This window comes from Corvus kubaryi, unplaced genomic scaffold (assembly GCF_017639235.1).
Source record: "Corvus kubaryi isolate FWS band 111438036 unplaced genomic scaffold, C.kubaryi_AGA036_p1.0 37387, whole genome shotgun sequence".
NCBI classification, from domain to species: domain Eukaryota; kingdom Metazoa; phylum Chordata; class Aves; order Passeriformes; family Corvidae; genus Corvus; species Corvus kubaryi.
Window position 1 is genome coordinate 4,535,693 of NW_024581129.1, and position 18,444 is coordinate 4,554,136.

The 18,444-nt window shown below is 41.9% G+C and overlaps 1 protein-coding gene across 2 annotated transcripts in view; it reads right to left on the reverse strand.

Moving 5' to 3' along the window:
• Positions 1-18,444, reverse strand: part of MAD1L1 (mitotic arrest deficient 1 like 1) — a 348,924-nt gene that overhangs the window by 241,281 nt on the left and 89,199 nt on the right. For both annotated transcript variants that reach the window (XM_042037256.1, XM_042037260.1), the window contains one exon: positions 5,172-5,316. In XM_042037256.1, coding sequence (XP_041893190.1) covers positions 5,172-5,316 — 145 coding nt within the window. The remainder of the gene's footprint in view (positions 1-5,171; positions 5,317-18,444) is intronic.

The window sequence follows — 18,444 nt, forward strand, 5'->3', positions numbered from 1 at the left end:
GCACTCACAAAACCTGCCTTGCTCAATCACTGAAGAGGGAGAAGTGGAATTGCCTTAAAATGTACTTATTTGCAGGCATAAAAAGGAAGGTAACTTCCCTGAGTTTATAAAAACCTCCAAAGGGAGGCACAGTGAGCAGAGGGAAAGGTTTGGCGAGGGTCAGGCTGACAGCAGTTAACAACCATGTGTGGAGCAGCAGCACAGCTGGTGATGCAATAGCACTGCTTAAATGACACTCACAGAACCACCACATGGATTGAAGGAAGGAAGGAGTATCATAAAACCCAGGGAAAGCACTGGATACTGCTCATAGCCCAGAGGAGAGGCTCAGACCTGCCCCAAGGCCAGCTGTGCTGTCTGGAAGCAGAGCACAGCTCAGGGCATGGTGCCCAAAAGGTCTGTCACAAGAATCTGCCTGCCAAAGTGCCTGTTTTCAGTGCTACAGTGACTGCTGTATTTACAGCTAATTTTTTCCATATCCCAGGAAAAGGTTTAATTCACCTTCTTATCTCCACACCCAGAACTTTAAGATCCTTCCTTGTGCTTTAAAATCATCTACCTACCCCCTCAAAAAAAACATAACGCAGGACCCAATACGACAGAGAAGCCATCAGCATTATTTTAAATCTTTACTGATTACAAAACAAAGCAGATGGCAAATCAAGTCATGAACTCTGCATCTGCCATGCTTAATGAACAGTTTAATTACCTAGTCCCATTTCTAATGCATCTTTGCCATTCTCAGCTCTGGGATTCACTAATATACTTCACACTGACTGATATCTCCAGGAACATGTGGTATCAGCAGTCAGCTGGAGTTGGTTAATCAATACTTGTTTAATCTCTAACTTTTATGGTGATGGCCTAAATTATATCTCAATAGAAACAGATTTCCTATCATATCACATGATCTGGTTGAGAGCTCAGGAAACAAAAGGGAATTTTTCAGTCTCTTCTCCGGGCAGGAGAGTACCCAAAGGCAGACAAGTGCACAGACAGGAAATAAACACAGTGAAACAACAACAACATCCAACACAAGCAGATTAGTTCAGTCCTTGTGTTATGCCTTATACGAGAGCAAGGGCTGCAATTATGGCAGTGTGCATTCATAAAGCCTACAGTTTCAGGAGCAAATTGGCCTCATTTGGAATAAGTTACAAAAAGTCACCGAAACTGTGCTTCCCATTTTGAGTTTTGAGCTTCCTGCAAAGGATCACACCCTGGCTGCAAAAAGCAGGGCATTTAGTCTCTGGTCAAACCTGCAGCACGTGCTATGGGCTGTTCCCACTCACTCTACAGCTTCTTGCAGGTACCTCTGGCAGCTCTGGGCACAGAAGGAATCATTGCTTTTGGGAGGCACCGAACTGAACACGTGCAGGGGAAGAGCCTGGCAGGTCTGAACCCTGGCAGCAGCTGAGTAAGGAACACAGTAAGGGCTGATCACAAGCAGGTGGAGGAGAGGAGGAGATGATGGCCACATCAGACGTCTTTGGGAGCTTTTCAGTGTGCCTTTATTGCTGTTCTCCAGCCTCATTTCTGCTGCACGAGGCCCAGTTGTGCCCTCTGGAAGCTGTCCTCCTGAAATAAATAACCAGAGCTTTCTTTCCATGAAATACTGACTCAATCAGCTGCTTGCACTCAGATAAGGATTTCAGAAAGGGTTTTTCATTTTGGGAGGCCTCTACATCATATAAAATTTCCTGAGAGATTCAAATTTTAGCCATTCAGTAGCAGAATTGACTGTTTTTAACAAGCCCACTTCATAAACAAAGACCAGGAGCTGTGTGCAAAGCTCTCAGAAAAAGATAAACACTCACAAGCTTAAGGACAACACAAAAGTCAAATACAAAACTGTGTGAGTAAACCTGGCATTCAAAGCAAACACAGCAGTAAATCAAACAGGGAAAAGGACAGAGGTGGACTAGGTGTTTCCCCAGCATTTCAGGTATCTCCCAGTACTGCTGTATCACAACCACCTCAGGTACTAAAGCAAAGATGAAAGATTTTCCCAAAACTCTGAGCTAAGGGAAAGCAAAAAGCATGACAGACAGCAAGCCCAGCCAGGCAGATCTCTGACAGAGAGTGAATCCATCCCTTCAAACATCAATTTCTGTTTCATCACCTTAAGTGGAGGGAGTGACACTCCAGGAGAAACCTTCCAGCCATCAATGTCTGAAAGCCTTGGTGGTGCCCAAATCTAGTCTTATGTTTCACTGTAAACATGTAAATCAGAAAACTTAAGAATTGCCCTGATTTACAAGGACATAGGGGACAAAATGATCAACCAGCATGTTCTAAAGTACAGTCTGTGAGCAGGAACAATCAGGATGCAGCTCCTACACCCACCCACACTCAGCAGTGGAATCAATGGGGCTGGACCACTGCAGTAACACGTTAGAGACTGGAGAATGCTGTTCCTCTACTCTGCCAGGGAAGAGAGGTTTGTAGGGATGCACTGAAGTATCCCAGACTGACAGCTGTGCCGCTTCCAAGCAGTAAACCAACTGGAAAGGCCCAAGTAAGATCAAGAAAGCCCTAAAGAAGCAAATGAGGCGAGGAAGGAAGCAATGGACAGAGACGTTAAATGCACTGAAATGGAAATATGAGAGCAACCAAGACAGAGACTGTGGTGAGCAGCAACTGAGCATGACTGACAAGTGAGACAGGCAGCCTGTAAGAGCCACGAAGTATTGCTTCAATCTTGAGGAAAAAAAAATCAGTAGCCACAGAAGTGAGAAGGAGTCAGACTGGCAAAGCAAGTACCCCCTGAAGAGAGGACATTTGCTACTGGAATATTTGGTACTGCTGTTACCAAACGAAGAACAACTTGCTGTTTTCTATTCATATTTTAAAACATATTCTAGGACTGAGACTTCCAGGTTCCAATTTGAGCCCAAAGAAAGGAAAACTGTTACAGCATTAAGCTTGCACTGTTGAACACCTCTGATGCCTTTCAGGCCGTGTTTGCTCAGCACACAGGAACTGATTCACTGCCCTAGTAGAGGGTCAAACATACACAAATGCAGAAGTCATACCATCAAAAGCAATAGCAATTTGATCATATATATAATACTCTCCCCCAAATTAGATTTTCACAGTCCTATTTAACAAGACAAAGATTGAATAGAGGGAACTCATCTTTTCCATTCTCAAATTACATAGAAGCACGCTATAGTACTGATGCCACTAATTAGATGATTAAATACCATTCTAGGTGATATGCTTTCAATGTAAAATAATTATTTTTGACAGGAAATATATTTGCTCAATCTCATTTTAAATCACAATACTACATTTTTTTAAATTAAATGAAATTCCTTCTTCTGATTTTGCATGAGAAGAGCAACCAGCAGGAGTAACAGTGCCAAGGATAGATTGTCCAAGTACCATAATGCATGTACTTCTTCACAAAGGACCCCAGCGTTCTCTGGATGGAATATAAATCTTCAGGGAACAGCAAAGTCCTTATTCCTTCAAAACAGGTCAGTTGAGGAATCACTGAGCACACTGAAAACCTCCCCTGTCAAAACACAAGTTTATTTGTGATGGTCTGATGAAGAACACTTCAACTTTTCCTATACTCCTCTTCAGGGGGAGCCCAGCCAACGAAGCAAAGGTTTGTCTTTTCATATAAATCAGGGTACAATCCATCACATGCCAAAGTACTGTTGTGGTTTTATCCCATACTTAAAGAAAAGTAATGGTATTTTTGAGTTCTATGACAAAAGAGTATTTCTGCTGAGCATTGGTAATAAAGTTAACAGAGGGAATATTTTAGAAACTATCTGAGAAGCTTCCTTCAGGGCTGAGCAGTCCAGCACAACATTAGACAGCTGAGAAGGTTATAAAGACAGGTTTTTTATCAGGCTCAGTATCCACCTGTGTCTTATCCAGCCATGGCAGTTCCAAAGTAGAACACTGTGGAGAGCTGTCTGCTGCTGGGGGCAGGAGAAGGGCTGAGGAGGAGATGCCTTTTCTGATTCCATGCAGAGAGTTTGGTCCATCCACCCTGACTGCAGTGCCAGCCTCAGTGTGAAGCTGAAAGAACTGCTGTCATTTTTCTCTTTGCACTTTTGTGACTCTCCAAGGCATCAAACTCTGCAGTCAGAAGACCTGATGGAATATCCTCTTGTAAAGTGGCTGCTTCATGCTTCAAGAGCCCTGCTTACTGCACCATACATCACAGCTTCTTTGGCTCAACAATGACATGGGAATTATACAAAATTGGGTGCAGAGCAATTAAAATCGATCAAAACGCTTTAGTTGACACTGAAAATCAAAGCCTAAAGCTCAGGCACCAGAGCTGTTCTTCCCCCTCCTGCCTCCCATCACGGTGATGTGCCTGGCTCCCTCTCATGAGTTTTGACTACTGGAGTCTGACCTTCTGCACACATATAAGCTCATTTACGTGAGCAGCTTTATAACACCAGGGAGATTGCTTAGATGAGGGAAGTTTTGCAAGGAGTATTCTTGGAAAGTGAAATAACTCTCATTCTGACTACAGCAAATTATTATTCCCTTTGTGGAAAGAGAGCTCTCAGAATTTAATATAAAATTTTCAATGCTCTGTGGACTTCAGAATTATTGTATAGAATTTCATGGTGAGAGTACACCTGATATAGGATGATGCAGACCCCTTTGATATATTCTATAGAAAGAATCTTAAAACGTATTTTCAATTTACTGGTCTAGTGCTTGCCATTATATTTGAACAGACTTCCAGCGCAAGAGGAAGGCAAATCTCTTACTCTCTGTAAATTGTTTTTCCACAGGAACAGTTGACAAGGTGCCGCCACTTCGTTCTCTTTAGGAAAGGAGGCAATGCAGCCAAAGCCATTATAAATTCCCTTCAGTGGCTCAAAACACTCCAGCAACAACATGATTCAATTCTCTGCCCTCACATCGATGCCAAGCCTAAGACAAAGTCACGTATCCTCCGCACAGCATGTGCCCAGCTTGGGGGGAACATTAGCAGCATTTTAGGAGGCACTGGTACTTCCATTCCAATGAAGCCCTAAAGACAGGTTTCATGTCTCCCACAGCACCCATTATGCAAAGACCCCAGAACAGTTTTATAGCACCAGTTAAGGAGGTGAAAAAAGAAGAAATAGGAAGGGCTGCACCTGGCAGAAAGAAACAAGGACTTTTCCAAACATGGCGTAGGAACTCACCTTGGTGAGGAGCACCACACGTTTCTGCAGCCGCCTGACCAGCGCTTCCTGGTGCTCTCGTTTCTTCTTCTCATCCAAGAGCTGGCTCTGAACACGCAGGACTTCTTCCTGTAGCTGCTGCCGGACCTTCTCCAGCATTCGGGCACTGAGAAAGATAAGAGAGACCTGTGAGTGCTGCCTCTCAATCATCAGAGAGATCAGGAAAGCCTCAGAGGAGAAGCATCACCATGACACAGCACCCAGGGTCACTCTCATCTTACGGCTGTGCCACTGGAAACCGGGTAGCTGCATTATCAGCTGCTGTCAGAAAAAGATGTGAGAGAAGAAGAACCACCCCAGGGACAGCCTTGTTGTGCAGCACAAGACAATTACTGGAACCTCACATGTACGAAGCATTTAAATAATTGCATATCTGTTTCTAAAATCAATCCATTTGCCTTTGAGAAAGTGCCTTGTTTTCAACAAACAACGCACGATCTTGGGTTCTACTGAATCTTTTCATTTTTTTTCTAACAAAGTAGAAGAAAAAGTAGGTTTAATATGATCTATTTTGACTGACAGATAGTACTCAGCAAGTAATTACAGCCACCACCTGCACATTGCTCTTGCCAGCAACCTATGTTGGAAAAGAAATGTCTTCTGAGGCCAGGTGATTAGCACTTCCTTTGAGATGTAGACATGATTCTCAATTAAATCAGTATAGCCTGGGCCATCTTCTTCTCAGTTCTCTGTGCAGCATGCTGTGGTGATGCACAATTATCTGCGTGCTCCTGGAGAAGCTCTCCACATGTGCCCTTCAGCCCTCAGACTGCTGCTGGGACAGTGGTGGGCAGCTGCTCCAAGGCTCACATCAAGCAGCTCATCACACATCAACTGCTGGCAAAGCACTTGATCAATAACAAAATAAAAGTGAAATCACTCCTGTGATTGCTAAGAGTCAGTTCATTATTTAAATATGACGAGTTTATCCGAGACTGCACTAAGTATTTAATGAGTGAGCAAGACATGAAATAAAAGTATTGCACACAAGTCAAAAACCCTCAAGCAAGCGAGAAAGATCAAACCCAACATGTCCAGCTTAGTCAGGAACAGAACTTTGTTTCTCTAATGCTAGAAACAACACTGGAAAATTTATGAGTGCTTCTAAGGGGTCTTATTCATCATTATAATTGAAAGAAAATAAATAAAAATGCTTTTAAATGAAATAGCACTATTGTTAAGGTACTGTTTAGATAGATCCAAAAGGGAATACTTCAAGAACACTTCTAGCATAAATCAAGTACAACCTGGGCTGCCAGGTCACCAAATTGTATTTCTTGGGAAATGTATGTAGGAATCCACAAGAATTCCAAAGCAGCCGTCTCCCTGCCTCAAAATCCTTCTCGTTGAAAAAAGTATTTCTTTTAAAGCACTGGATGAATTAGAAACCTGTTTAAAACTCCAGTTCAATTTCAAACCATTCACAGACCAATTTAATAATTGGGAACTGTGAAATAGTCTCTTCATTGCTGTATTCAGGTGGGAAGATTCTTCACAGGGGCTTCACATCTGCATTTGAAACTCGATAATTGCATTACCAGGGCACCAGCACTTCCCTGGATCTGTTTTAATTAACCAGTTAAGAGGGGTACCTGTGCCAAGAGTAACATCTCTGGTGATGGAACATGCCCATGGGTCAGCCTATCAAGCTTGCAGCAGGTCAGTTCTTGAAACAGGGTAGAAAGGATGGGTAAGACCTGGTAACCTCAATTTCTGCCTTAAGACTCATTGCAGTTTGCTCAACAATATTCCTTTTTATGCATAGGGTAAATATAAGTACACAATCCTCATTAACTGTGATATATGTGTTACAACAATTAAAACAACGCTACAGAAACCTTAGTGCAAATATTTTTTGCTTTATCAAAGAACGTTTGTCGTGATTAGAGTCAGAACAAAATAAAAAAATGCAAACATAAGATTCATTACTATGAAACAGCCAAAATCTCACATTTGATTATTGCAGAACATTTTGATAAGGCAATGGAGAAATCTTTTTTTCTTAATCTCCCAATACTGTGTATTATTTCTATAAATGTTGAGTGGACCGACAAATGATGATTGATTTGACATTCACCAAGAAAAATGAGATATGTGCTAGGCTTCCTTCCCAAAATAATGAAAAATATTTGAGCTTCGCAGCTCAGACATTCAGCCACACACAAAACTCTCAAACTAGGTTGGAAAACAACTGTTTTAAAACATGAGAGAAGTTGAGCAGAGACAAATGGGCAATTTCCTCAGCCACTGCATGGAAATAACACCTTCATCTGTTTATATTTCAGCCTCAGTACAAATTTGATGTTAATGTACCTAAAATTCAAATGCCAGAGATGTCTCTGAAAGCAGGGACAATCCTCAAATTCCCTGAACTGACTGTTACCATAGGTTTCCTTGCTATGGGAGGCGTGAAATTCAACTCCCTCACAACTCTCCACACCATGCCAAAGTACATTATTGAGATCCTTTCTTCCTCTCTCAGGACAGATTGATAATTCTTCCAGAAACTGCACCAAATACAATATGAACTGCCTCTATAAGGAAAAATCCAAAAGGAAAGCCCTATTTCTTATTGACACAAAACAGGATTTGAAAGTAGGTGCTGAGAAGCAAAAGCCTTTAAAGCCAGACTTGTGCACTCTTCTTCCACCCTGATGACACCTATGGCTTTTCAGAAGTAATTGCTCACTCAATATGAGCATTAAAAAATAAAATAAAAGAGGCACAAAGTTCTCCATTCAACATAAGCTTGAAGAAGTGGCATTTTAAAAAATCTTTGCAAGTTCAAAGTAAACCTTTTAAGCCTTAAAGAGAAAAAGTCATTTCTGTTTATCAGCCTATTAATGTTCCTTGTTCCACATCCCACTGAATGAGATGCCAACATCTTTCTGTTCTGAGCTGTTGAGATTCTTCATATTTTGCTCTTCCCTTCTGTAATCCACTTTAATGCAATCTTAATGATAAAACTTCATTTTCCAGAATATTCTTTGAAAGACTGAGAACAATGAGGGCACACAGTGAATACTGAAGCTATAAGATACATTTTAATAATCTCCTTCAAAAATGACAAAAGCAGCCGACAGCTTTCCACCCCCAGCCCACCCAGTGATCCATAAAACATTATTTTAATCATTCCATCCTCTCAGTAGCCAAGTTACCACCTCAGAGTTACAAAAAAACTGTAACAGGGAAAGCAAACAGGATGCCAGAACCAGTCTGTGTATGAACCTGAGAGGAAAACAAGGGGTCCACAGTGACAATTAGAAGAGCAACACTGTCTGGGTCATGCTGTAGCTCAGGAGAAGATGAGACATGTGTACCTACCAGGGCCAACTGTCAGGAAGGAGATCACTTCAAAGAGAAAAGCAGAGTGTGATGGGAAGAACATTGAGGGAGCACAGAAGGAAAACATTGCCATTGCACAGAAAAGAGAAATGCGCTGCAGCGATCAACATTCTCGTGCCAGAGCCCAAAAAAAAGGGTTAATCCAGAAGCTAATGAGGCAAAAAGAAGTAAGGGAAATTGTTTTGTAGCAAGACATTTGGATGAAGGAACACCCATTCCTGAAACTTGACAACTCACAGGCATCTCAATGAATCCACACGTACACACATCAACCACATTGGAAACTGATAAACAGAGGGCTGAACAAAAATGTTATTTTTCATCCCACTTCCTCCCCCACAGGTTTTCTGAGCAAACACAAAGGCATAAGCAAAAACAGGGTAACTCCAGCATGTCTTTTACTGCCCACTGGATAGCAGCAGGACATCCCTGCCTGTGCCCTCCCTCACTGATTCTTCCAACCTCCAATTTCTGACACAGACAACTTCCCCCTCAGCCTCTGCCTAACCTGCCTTGGCAGCATCCAGGATGGGAATTAAAAAGGAAAAACAGAAGGGAGAAAGTGAAAACAGTCTGACTTAAATAGGGACAGGACACAAGAAAGAAAAGAAAGAAAAGGTGAGGCTTGGCAAAACAGAAAAATATCCATCGTATGTTAAAAAGGGAAAAAAATATCTACTACAAAATGTTACTGAAAAGACTGATTGGAGCTCTGAGAACACAGCTGCAGAATGGAGCTGCCTAAACTGGTTCAACATTTAAGGCAGGTAAACTAGAAAAGCAACCACCAGGAAGGAGGAGAGGACTCTAGTGCTACAAGTCAGAGGTTCGGGTGCTAACTTTTAGTACAATAAGATTGGCATCTCTTTCTGCTTCCTTTTGTCTTCACAGACAGATCTGTGGGTATAGGGAAGCAGTAGCACCCACCCCTGCCCAAAATCTTGCCCTGCTACAGGGGCTGTGGGAGTTGTGGGGGCCAACAGGTCTGTGTTATCTATTTGCTCACTACATTCAGAAAGAGAAATCATACAAAATATGAACATCTTTAGTAGAAGTTCACAGGGGCTATATTTTATTTAAAGCTTTAACTGTGCCTCACAGAGAGCCAGATGAAATACTGCTACACAAAATACTGCATGAAACCATCTACAGAGAGCTGGTGGGAAAACAAGCTTTCTTCTTGCTATTTATTTCTCCCAAGTCTTCAGCAAACTTTCTCTTGGTTCACACCTTGTATTTTCTCAAAGATCTTTTGTATAACTCATCAGCATCAGGCTTCCATAAATCAAAAATCATTCAAAAGTAAACAGATCATACATCACATTGCTGCTCGATGTACAAGGAAGACTGGAATCATACTGAATTCATAATGAGGGAACAACATAAAGAGAATTATTTTGCTAGTGTGGCCAGATGAAATGGCTAAGAAGCAGACAGACATTTGGAGCTTTATTGGTACACTGACAATGTTTTATCTGTGAGACAGTATTTAATTTTACTCCCTAACCAGCAGCGTAACTATCAGGCTCAGAAACGCAGCTCCACCAAAGTGAACAGTTAGAGGAAAGAAATAACACACATTTTCTGCCCCAGCCCCAGTACAATGGCCATAATTGACTGGCAGGAGTTAAGATTTACTAAAAGAAATTCACATCAGGCACCCTGTGCTTCCTTTCATTACAGGGCCAACACGCTGCAGCACACGGGGCTCTGCTGACGGCAGCGAGCCAAAGGAGCCAAGCCCAGGCACGCTGCCAAAATGCACAGGCCAGGGTGGCTCTACCTGAACGGACACTCAATCAGCCACTCGGTGAGAGAGTCACTGTCACAGTTCTAAACATGCCTTCCACATCACCATCAAGACGAGAATGAAAGCAGTGTCTTAACACAAGAGGAACATCCATGGTTTGTTTTGGTTTTATGTGGAAACATCAATAGTTTCAACATCCATCACTGAATTCTGGAATGTAAAATATTTCAAGGGGGAGATAACTACAGGCATAAATGTCCTTTTTCTAAGCCTCTAAACCTCAAGTGTTCATAAGGCCAAAGCTTCTACTAAAGGCATGTATTTGGCAAATAAAACTTTTACTGGTATTTAAAAACCACTGAGCCCACACTGCTGGCTGTGCACTTACTACACTTGAAAATGCTGCTGCCTTCAGTACAACTGGCTACAGGAACAATTAAGCTGCTGGTTGAATAAACAAAGGGATTGATATTAGCTTATGTAGACAAATCTTTAAGGGCCTCTGGTATGTGCAGATGCTCATGGCTCTTCTTCTGAATCAACAAGAAGTCAGGCATCAGTTACACCCTGAGCAAATGGATTCCCTTTGCAGTGCTTGGAGAGAAGCAAATACTAAATGTTCTTAATAAAATGCAAGTAATTAAAAAGCTGGGGTTAAAACCAAGAGTCCTCTATGATGATTAACACAGCATATAGCCAGTACAGCATGTGTCATCTCTCCTTGCATCATTTCCATGTGGCATTTGGCATTATGGAGGATGGACTATTTTAAAAGGGCATTCACTGAAAAGGATTTTCCACTCCCATTCTGAGACAAGAACAAGTTTAAAGTGTCTTTCCTACACTGCAGAAAACAGGATGCCCACAGATGCCCTCTGACCACAGGCTGATCCACCAAACCAAGCCAAGATGTTCACTGAACTGTTCAAAAGGCATTACAGGGAGTTGGGAAGGGAGCATCTCCACTCCATTATTTCATTAGGAGTTCTGCTCATTTGGTCCCCTTTGCAGCTCCTAGTTTGGGTTCTCCTAACAACCCTGGCTAGTGAGGAAGGTCAGCCTGTGGACGATGCTGCCAGTAAGGGAACATGTGGAGCTTCAGCACCAAAAGATGCCAAATGTCTGCTCCCTTCCCCATCACTCCTCACCCAGCTCTGAGCATCCAGCACAAGGGAGTAAAATACTGGAGAAAAGGAACTGTCATAGGAGAGAGGAAAACAAACAAACAAGCCCCCCAAAAACAACCCCAAGGAAGAATTTTGAAAGGAAACCTTTTCTCCAGCCAGGATCCAAGCACCCTCTCTGCAGCTGGCTTAATTTACATCATCTAATTCAAATTCTAAATGCTTCAAAGTGTTATTACACTTTTTTCTTTGAAAACAAAAATGACAACAACTGAAACAAAACTCTGAATGAGAAAATCCAAAGACTGAAATAATTACTAATCAAAACAGAGGCCTCTACATGGGCTGGTGAAGTCACTGGCCAGCTCTACCCAGTAATTTCTCTTCGTGTCGGCTCTGATGAGTTTTATATTTCTAACATTTCATCAATTTGAATCACTAAATTCAATTTGCATTCACAGATAAACAGAGAAGGAATAATAAATACTCTCGTCTGACCTTGAAATGTGACACAGAAAATTGCCCTCGATGATTTCATTTCAGTCTGAACCAGAATGAATAATGCAGTTGGCCCCACCAGTTACCAATCTATAATCACACAGGTGGGCTGGAGGAACTCATGGCTGCGCCCAAATATGCTGAAGAAAGTCAAAACTTCTCACTTTTTTTTTGTACTAATCTGTTTTCTGCTGCTCCCTCACTAAAGGGATTAAGCCCCTACCTCTGTCCTTCCCCACAACTCAGCCCCAAATACACATCCCAAGGATTTCAGTTTGTTGCACAGTCACAGGTGAAGGCATTGCACAGTTTTCTCAACCCAGTCCAGTACTATGAACTTTAAAAAGTGCACATAATAACTCTTCTCCCTCCCAGTAAGCTGTCAAGCCACTGGGCCAACTCTCCCACAGCCACACCACACAAGCAACTGGTTAACATGAACACCACGTGTGGCTAAGAATATTTCCAGTTTGTGTTATACATTCCAACCAACACTTATCAAGAGAGCAGGAAAGTCATCTGGGAATAGCATGAGAGCTGAGGAGCTCTAAAGAATAAAGAACTGATAAAGAGGAGTGAAAAAAAGGAAAATTTGCCTGAAGTGGTGAAAGAAATGAGTAGGAGAATGGTCGTGCTGAACCAACTTGTCAGCAAACAAATCTGCTGAAATTCTAGGCTCTTGACAGTTAGATAATGGCTTATCTTAATAAAATAAGAAGGGTCAAAGTGTTTAGATGAGAAAAACAAAACATTAAACCCTCCACTGCAATATAGCAAGGGAGTCCTCACAGACTGGTGACTCATTACAGCTTTGTGGAGGTTCTGCGGATCTGTTTCAAATTACCTTTTCCAGTGAGACCTCATTTCCAATGTGCATTACAGTACTCCACAGTGAAATGAGGATTGAAATGAGGATTGTATATTACTGCTCAGTCACTTTTTTTTCCTTTTAATATCTGAATCTAAGACTACCTGAACAAATTTACAGAAACACAATTATCTAAAATATTTTTTGCACAACAATTCAGTGATGGACCCCCACCGTAACTCTCACTAAAATCCAAAGCTATGGCTCAGCATTTCAGCATCAGGCTTTTGACAGTGGAAACCCCTCCAGGTTATGTGATGAAAACTTGTCTCAGTTTCCACTAGGGACTCAGAAGAGAATTTGTAGTGTTACTTGTTGACAACAAATAAACCCAAACAATTAAGTGCTACCCCCCAGCATTTACCCATGGGGACACTGGCACAGATAAAAGCAAAGGAATGACTGCAAAGTCACTCAGCTATCTGTGACAAGCACTCTGCCAGACTGCTGCTCTTGGCTTTTCTTTCTCACAAGCACCAATTTAACTCCATCTCATATCTGCCTCCCACCTGCTTTGACTCAGCTTATGTCAAAGCAGTCTACCAGGATCCAAGCCATATTAAGCAGAGAGTTGTAACAGACCTGCTAATCCTTAAATCTACAATATGGATGCATACTAAGTCTGCAAAGATCTTAAAAATTCCATGACCAAGTAACCTGACCTGTAACCATGGATTTTCCAAGTGCCACCATATCTTTGGTCACCAACACCATGACATGCAAGTGTAGGATCTTTTCTACCATGTTCTAACAACAAATCAGGATTCACTGCTAACTGCATCTGTTTTCTGCAGGATCTCTGCCTCATTTGCTGCAGAATTTGGAAGATTAATGAAGCACAGAAATTGCTTGAAGAGAATCGTCTCACATTAAGGCAACTGAAAGTCTCCCAAAAAAATCTGGTTCCAATTGTTGCCTCTGCCAGAGTTCCTGGTGATACCATGACCTTTTGAAAGCAGTCCTTGGTGCTCAGTCATTGGACAGCCCTTGGTGTTGAGCTGGGCACTGACACTGATGCAGAAATCAGTAGCAGCTACTCAGGCCATATGAAGCCTTGGGTAACTGTTTTGAAAGAACATGTTCTAAATATTCCATATACTCCAAAAATAAGGCTACACTTTCTCCTCGGCTTACATCTGGTATAACAGGACCAGCAAAAGAAATAACTAATAAATTATTAAATTTCTCTGTAGAAAAGCATTAATAACTGCTCATTAAGTCAACATAATGTGCCATCTCTGCCAAGTGAAACAAGAATGCTGCATGCTATAGGAAACCAGACTAAGGAGGTGTCTGGTGACTTGAATTTGGCATTTCCCACCCCCTGAGAGCTTCACTTTGCAACCCTGACCTTGTCTTTCAAGTACCTATTTTCCTCATGGGGAAAATAGTACTTAAAAATATTTTCTAAAAGGGAAAAAAAAAAACCAAACCCAAAACATAAAAGCAAAAATACGTATCTACGAACAAGAATGAGGCAAAACAGTAGAGTTAGCTGAAACTGTCCTTATCTTCCTCTAATTTTTATCCCCAAAATTAGCTCAAAGAACCCATAAACCAGCACAAGGCAAGGGGAATAAAGCTGTCACCATGGAAGGAGAACTGCCAGAACTACTGTGTTTACAGTCCTGTTACATCAATTCTTCTGCATCAATATTTTTAAGTGTTTAATAAAACAATACTACATTCAGTGCAATCTTTTTGTCATGAATACTTATAGAGAAACCAGTTAGGTGGACATGTAAATAGCAGCAGTTTCAGGTTTCAAAATCACTAGATGAGCAGACAAGTCAAATCCCTTGTTTTTGTGGTAAAGCTGTGACAAGCAAATGAATTTAAAGACATGGCAACCAAGTAATTTTGGTTTTGTATCACTCATGAAAGAAATGCTCTGGTCAATGTAATTTGGTGTCAGCCAGCTGGCATCACAAATCACACATGAACCAGCTCCATGTTGGAGGGGTAGGATGATAGTCCTGGGTTCAACAGGTGTAGGGAGAAGTTTCTGCCCTCAGCACTGAGGCACCATAATTCATCACTGTCTTGGTTTAACCCCAGCAGAGCATGACATCATATGGTCTGGAATATCACAGAATGATTTGGGTTACAAGGAATCTGAAAGATCATGTCATTCCAACCTCCCTGCCATCAGCAGGGACACTTTCCACTCGACCAGATTGTCAGAACCCCCTCCAGCCTGGCTTGAACACTTCCAGGGATAGGGTAACTGTGCAGAGATACTTGGCGAGGCTGATTTATCTGTCACTGTCAAAAATTGTTCTTACCATGGCACTTTATTTAAAGCAAAGCACGACAAGACAATGCCACTGATGTGTTTATTTCTGCAAACTCCTTTAGGAAGGAAAAAAGAAAACCTTCAATGAGAGTTCAGGCGGGCCAGCAAAACAAATTGACAAGAAGTTGGCAAGACCAAAACTAAAACCCCAAGGCAGTAACTGGGAGACAGCTCACTCTCCCTGGAGCTGCCCATCAGCACAATTAGAGCTGGCCACCCCCAGCCCACGTCCCCCATGCTCAATAGAGGCATTTTGGCAGCCAATTGATGGGCTGTGCTCAGCACATCCTTCGATTGCCACCTGTCTTCCCTCATCATCTCCCCTGCTGCCTCCATTGCACCTGATTAATGCAGCCCATTCTTCCTGGTTATTTCCTTATCGATCCAGCGTCTCCTGCATGGGAAAAGGCGTCAATGCAGTTAAGGGCAGGCACCTGCTCAGAGACCTGAGAGGGAGTTTTGTTCCCACTGGATAATAAGAATCGCTGGTTAAAGGATGTTTTAGGTATTGGCAATGTCATAAAATGTTCCTTGCGTCCTACTTCAGTGGAGCTGACAAACTCTCCACTCGCTGTCACTGGACTAATGAGGAAAGAAGCACTTCTAAAGAGCTTTGGGTACTTTTGCATTGCAAAGTGAAAAGGAGAAAGTAAGATATTTCAATGATGTTCGTTCCAAAGCCCCATAAAGAGGAAAGAAAAAAGGGAACGTTTCTGCACAATCACTGTATCAAGCAAGCAGCTCACTTATTAATCTCTCCTTCCTCCGTATTCACTAGCTCGGGGGCTTGAAAAGTTGACACTTGACTTGAAAAATGCCAACTCTAAGCAGTTTATTTCCTCTTGAACTTTAAGAGCTGACTGAGACAGAAATGACCTTTAAAAAGGCAGGGTTAGTTCTTGTATGAATTGATAGAAGGATTCTTTGCTTACACAGCACAGCAAGGTACTGAGCAAATCTCCTATACAAACTCCCCTCTCTCACCAGAGGCGAGAACAACACCGTGTTCCATCAGCCACAGGATCCACAGAACTGGAGGACGTGGGACCTGTGACCCAGCTTGTCTGCAACAAGAGAGGAAGAGCCTGATACAACCATAAATCGATGACCTTATACATGCCCCGGACGAAGACTACACCAATAGTCACACCCTGGAGACACCCCATCTTCCATCACAAGGAAGCAGTGCAGACACAACCAGAATTAAGCAGAGACACCAGCTTGTACCTAAATCCCACCACCAGTTCCAACCACAGAACAGCCAGAGTCCTGCTGGGACACACAGCAAGATACCAGGACTGCTATTTTGGGACATCTCCCTGGTGGTTGTGAGTTTTGTTTACATCAATCTTTACTGAAGCTGCTGAAAAAGAAACCAATCACTACATGGCTTATTAATGGTCTTTGATGAAAGGCAGCTTGAAAATGCAAATCAATACTCAACAATAACTACTAACAATACTTGCTGCCACACCAGCAGCCAGAAATGTAACTAGGCAGAATATTCTTGTCTGAGGTCCACCACAAAATTAATACCACCAGATGTCCAAAGAAAGGCAATTGAAGGATTTTGTGGCAGCAGGGGACAACCTAGGAGTTCTGATAAAGGAAATTCACAAAGCAAATATCTGGGATGTTAACAGGGATGGGAATACACTGGGGACAAGTAAGTTTAATTTGCCTGTGTGCAAATAAAGACACTTACTGGTACAGTATTTGAAGATACAAAGTGCCCTGCTGACGGGCATGACACCTGCACATTAAACTAAGATATCCAAATGATATTCATTTATACAGAAAGTGTAAGAGTATTCAGCTGTTTCTCACTCTGTAAGGAAGGCAAGTGTAACGATTTTGGTAACAGCAAAATATTAATGCAGAAGGTGAGCAAACTTTCCGCTGCCAGGCAGAGAAACGCCTGAGAGGCAGGGTTGAAATCTTGCCTCCTCCTTTTATTTTTAAATTTATTTTATTTCTAGCCTTGATCTTCAGCTACTACTAAACCATGCTGACTCCAAGCAGTAAAGGACTGATGGAGTTCAGAAATCTCCAGTGAAGTATGAAGTATCACTTTGCCATCAGCAGCAATGAAATGCTTCCAATCTACCATCAGCCCACTTAAGCAGAAGCAGACATCTTATAAAGAGAACCCCACGGCCATTCTGAGCAGGGTTTTCTTTTTCTCTGGAAGGGAAATACACATCAAACTCAGCAAGGCAGACAGAAGAAGTCAAGCCTTATATAGCCTAGGTTAACTTATTAATAATGAATCATTGTTGTCATTATTCCTAAAGGTTAGTATCAGGCACTTTGGAAGGGGGAGAGGAGGTGGGGAGGGGTGTTTTGCTCCCCGGTGCAACTGGAGGCATGACAGGGAACCACGGCCTCAGTGGGATATTGAGTGGAAACTCTCAGATAAGAGCTTGGCATCTCACTGCTGGTAGAGCCTTAGCAAATTCCTGCTCCTGAAATATATATACAGTTATATGTACAGTGTATAAATGTATATATATATATAGAGAGAGAGAGAACACAGTACTTATCAATGCATATTAAAGAAGAATATCTGGACTGGTTTATCCTATGTAGCACTGCAAGGGTTGCAAGCACTAATTTTTTATATATTTTTAAATACTGTCTGGCCTCTCTGATGGGGCTTTTCCTATGTGTATAATCACAGGAGGTCTTGGAAAAACCTGTTTACTTCTGCAATCCATTAGAGAGACTCCCACTTCCAAAGTTACTGCACAATCACTTCTTTTAACAGTCAATTTAACAGTGTTTAGCCTCCAACTGTTGCACTCACACACAGAATGCTGTTTTGGGGGCTCTGACTCTTGTGCATAAAAAGACTTCTTAACATCTTTAGGGCAATATGAAAAGATAGATTTATACTGTAGGTGTATAACTGCTGCGAAACAGATTTGCCCAACTGTAATACACATCAAACAACATTAGAAAACAGTAACTGCCATCTGATTTACATGAGATGTACTTTGAGACTTGTAACTTTTGCCTGAAGGTTTTAATTAAAGCAATTCATGTCCCAGGGCACTTTTCTCGTAGTAAAGTGTCTTCCCCATTCAGCTGCTTCAAGGACTCTGCTCTCTGTGCTTTGGCACCATCTAATCACTCCCATGGGAACAAACGGTAACACGAATGCAGATCAGAAAAACAACTTTAAATGAAGCAAGAAAGATGAAGAACTAAATGTAAAAGAAGAAACAATTTTGTACCCTGTATTCAAGAGTCTGTTAGATCTCTGGAATGACAACAAAAGGGGGAAGAAGGCGTTGGTCTGACTAAAATCTGAGACTCCTGAGTTCTGTCACTGCTTTCTGAAACACTCCCAA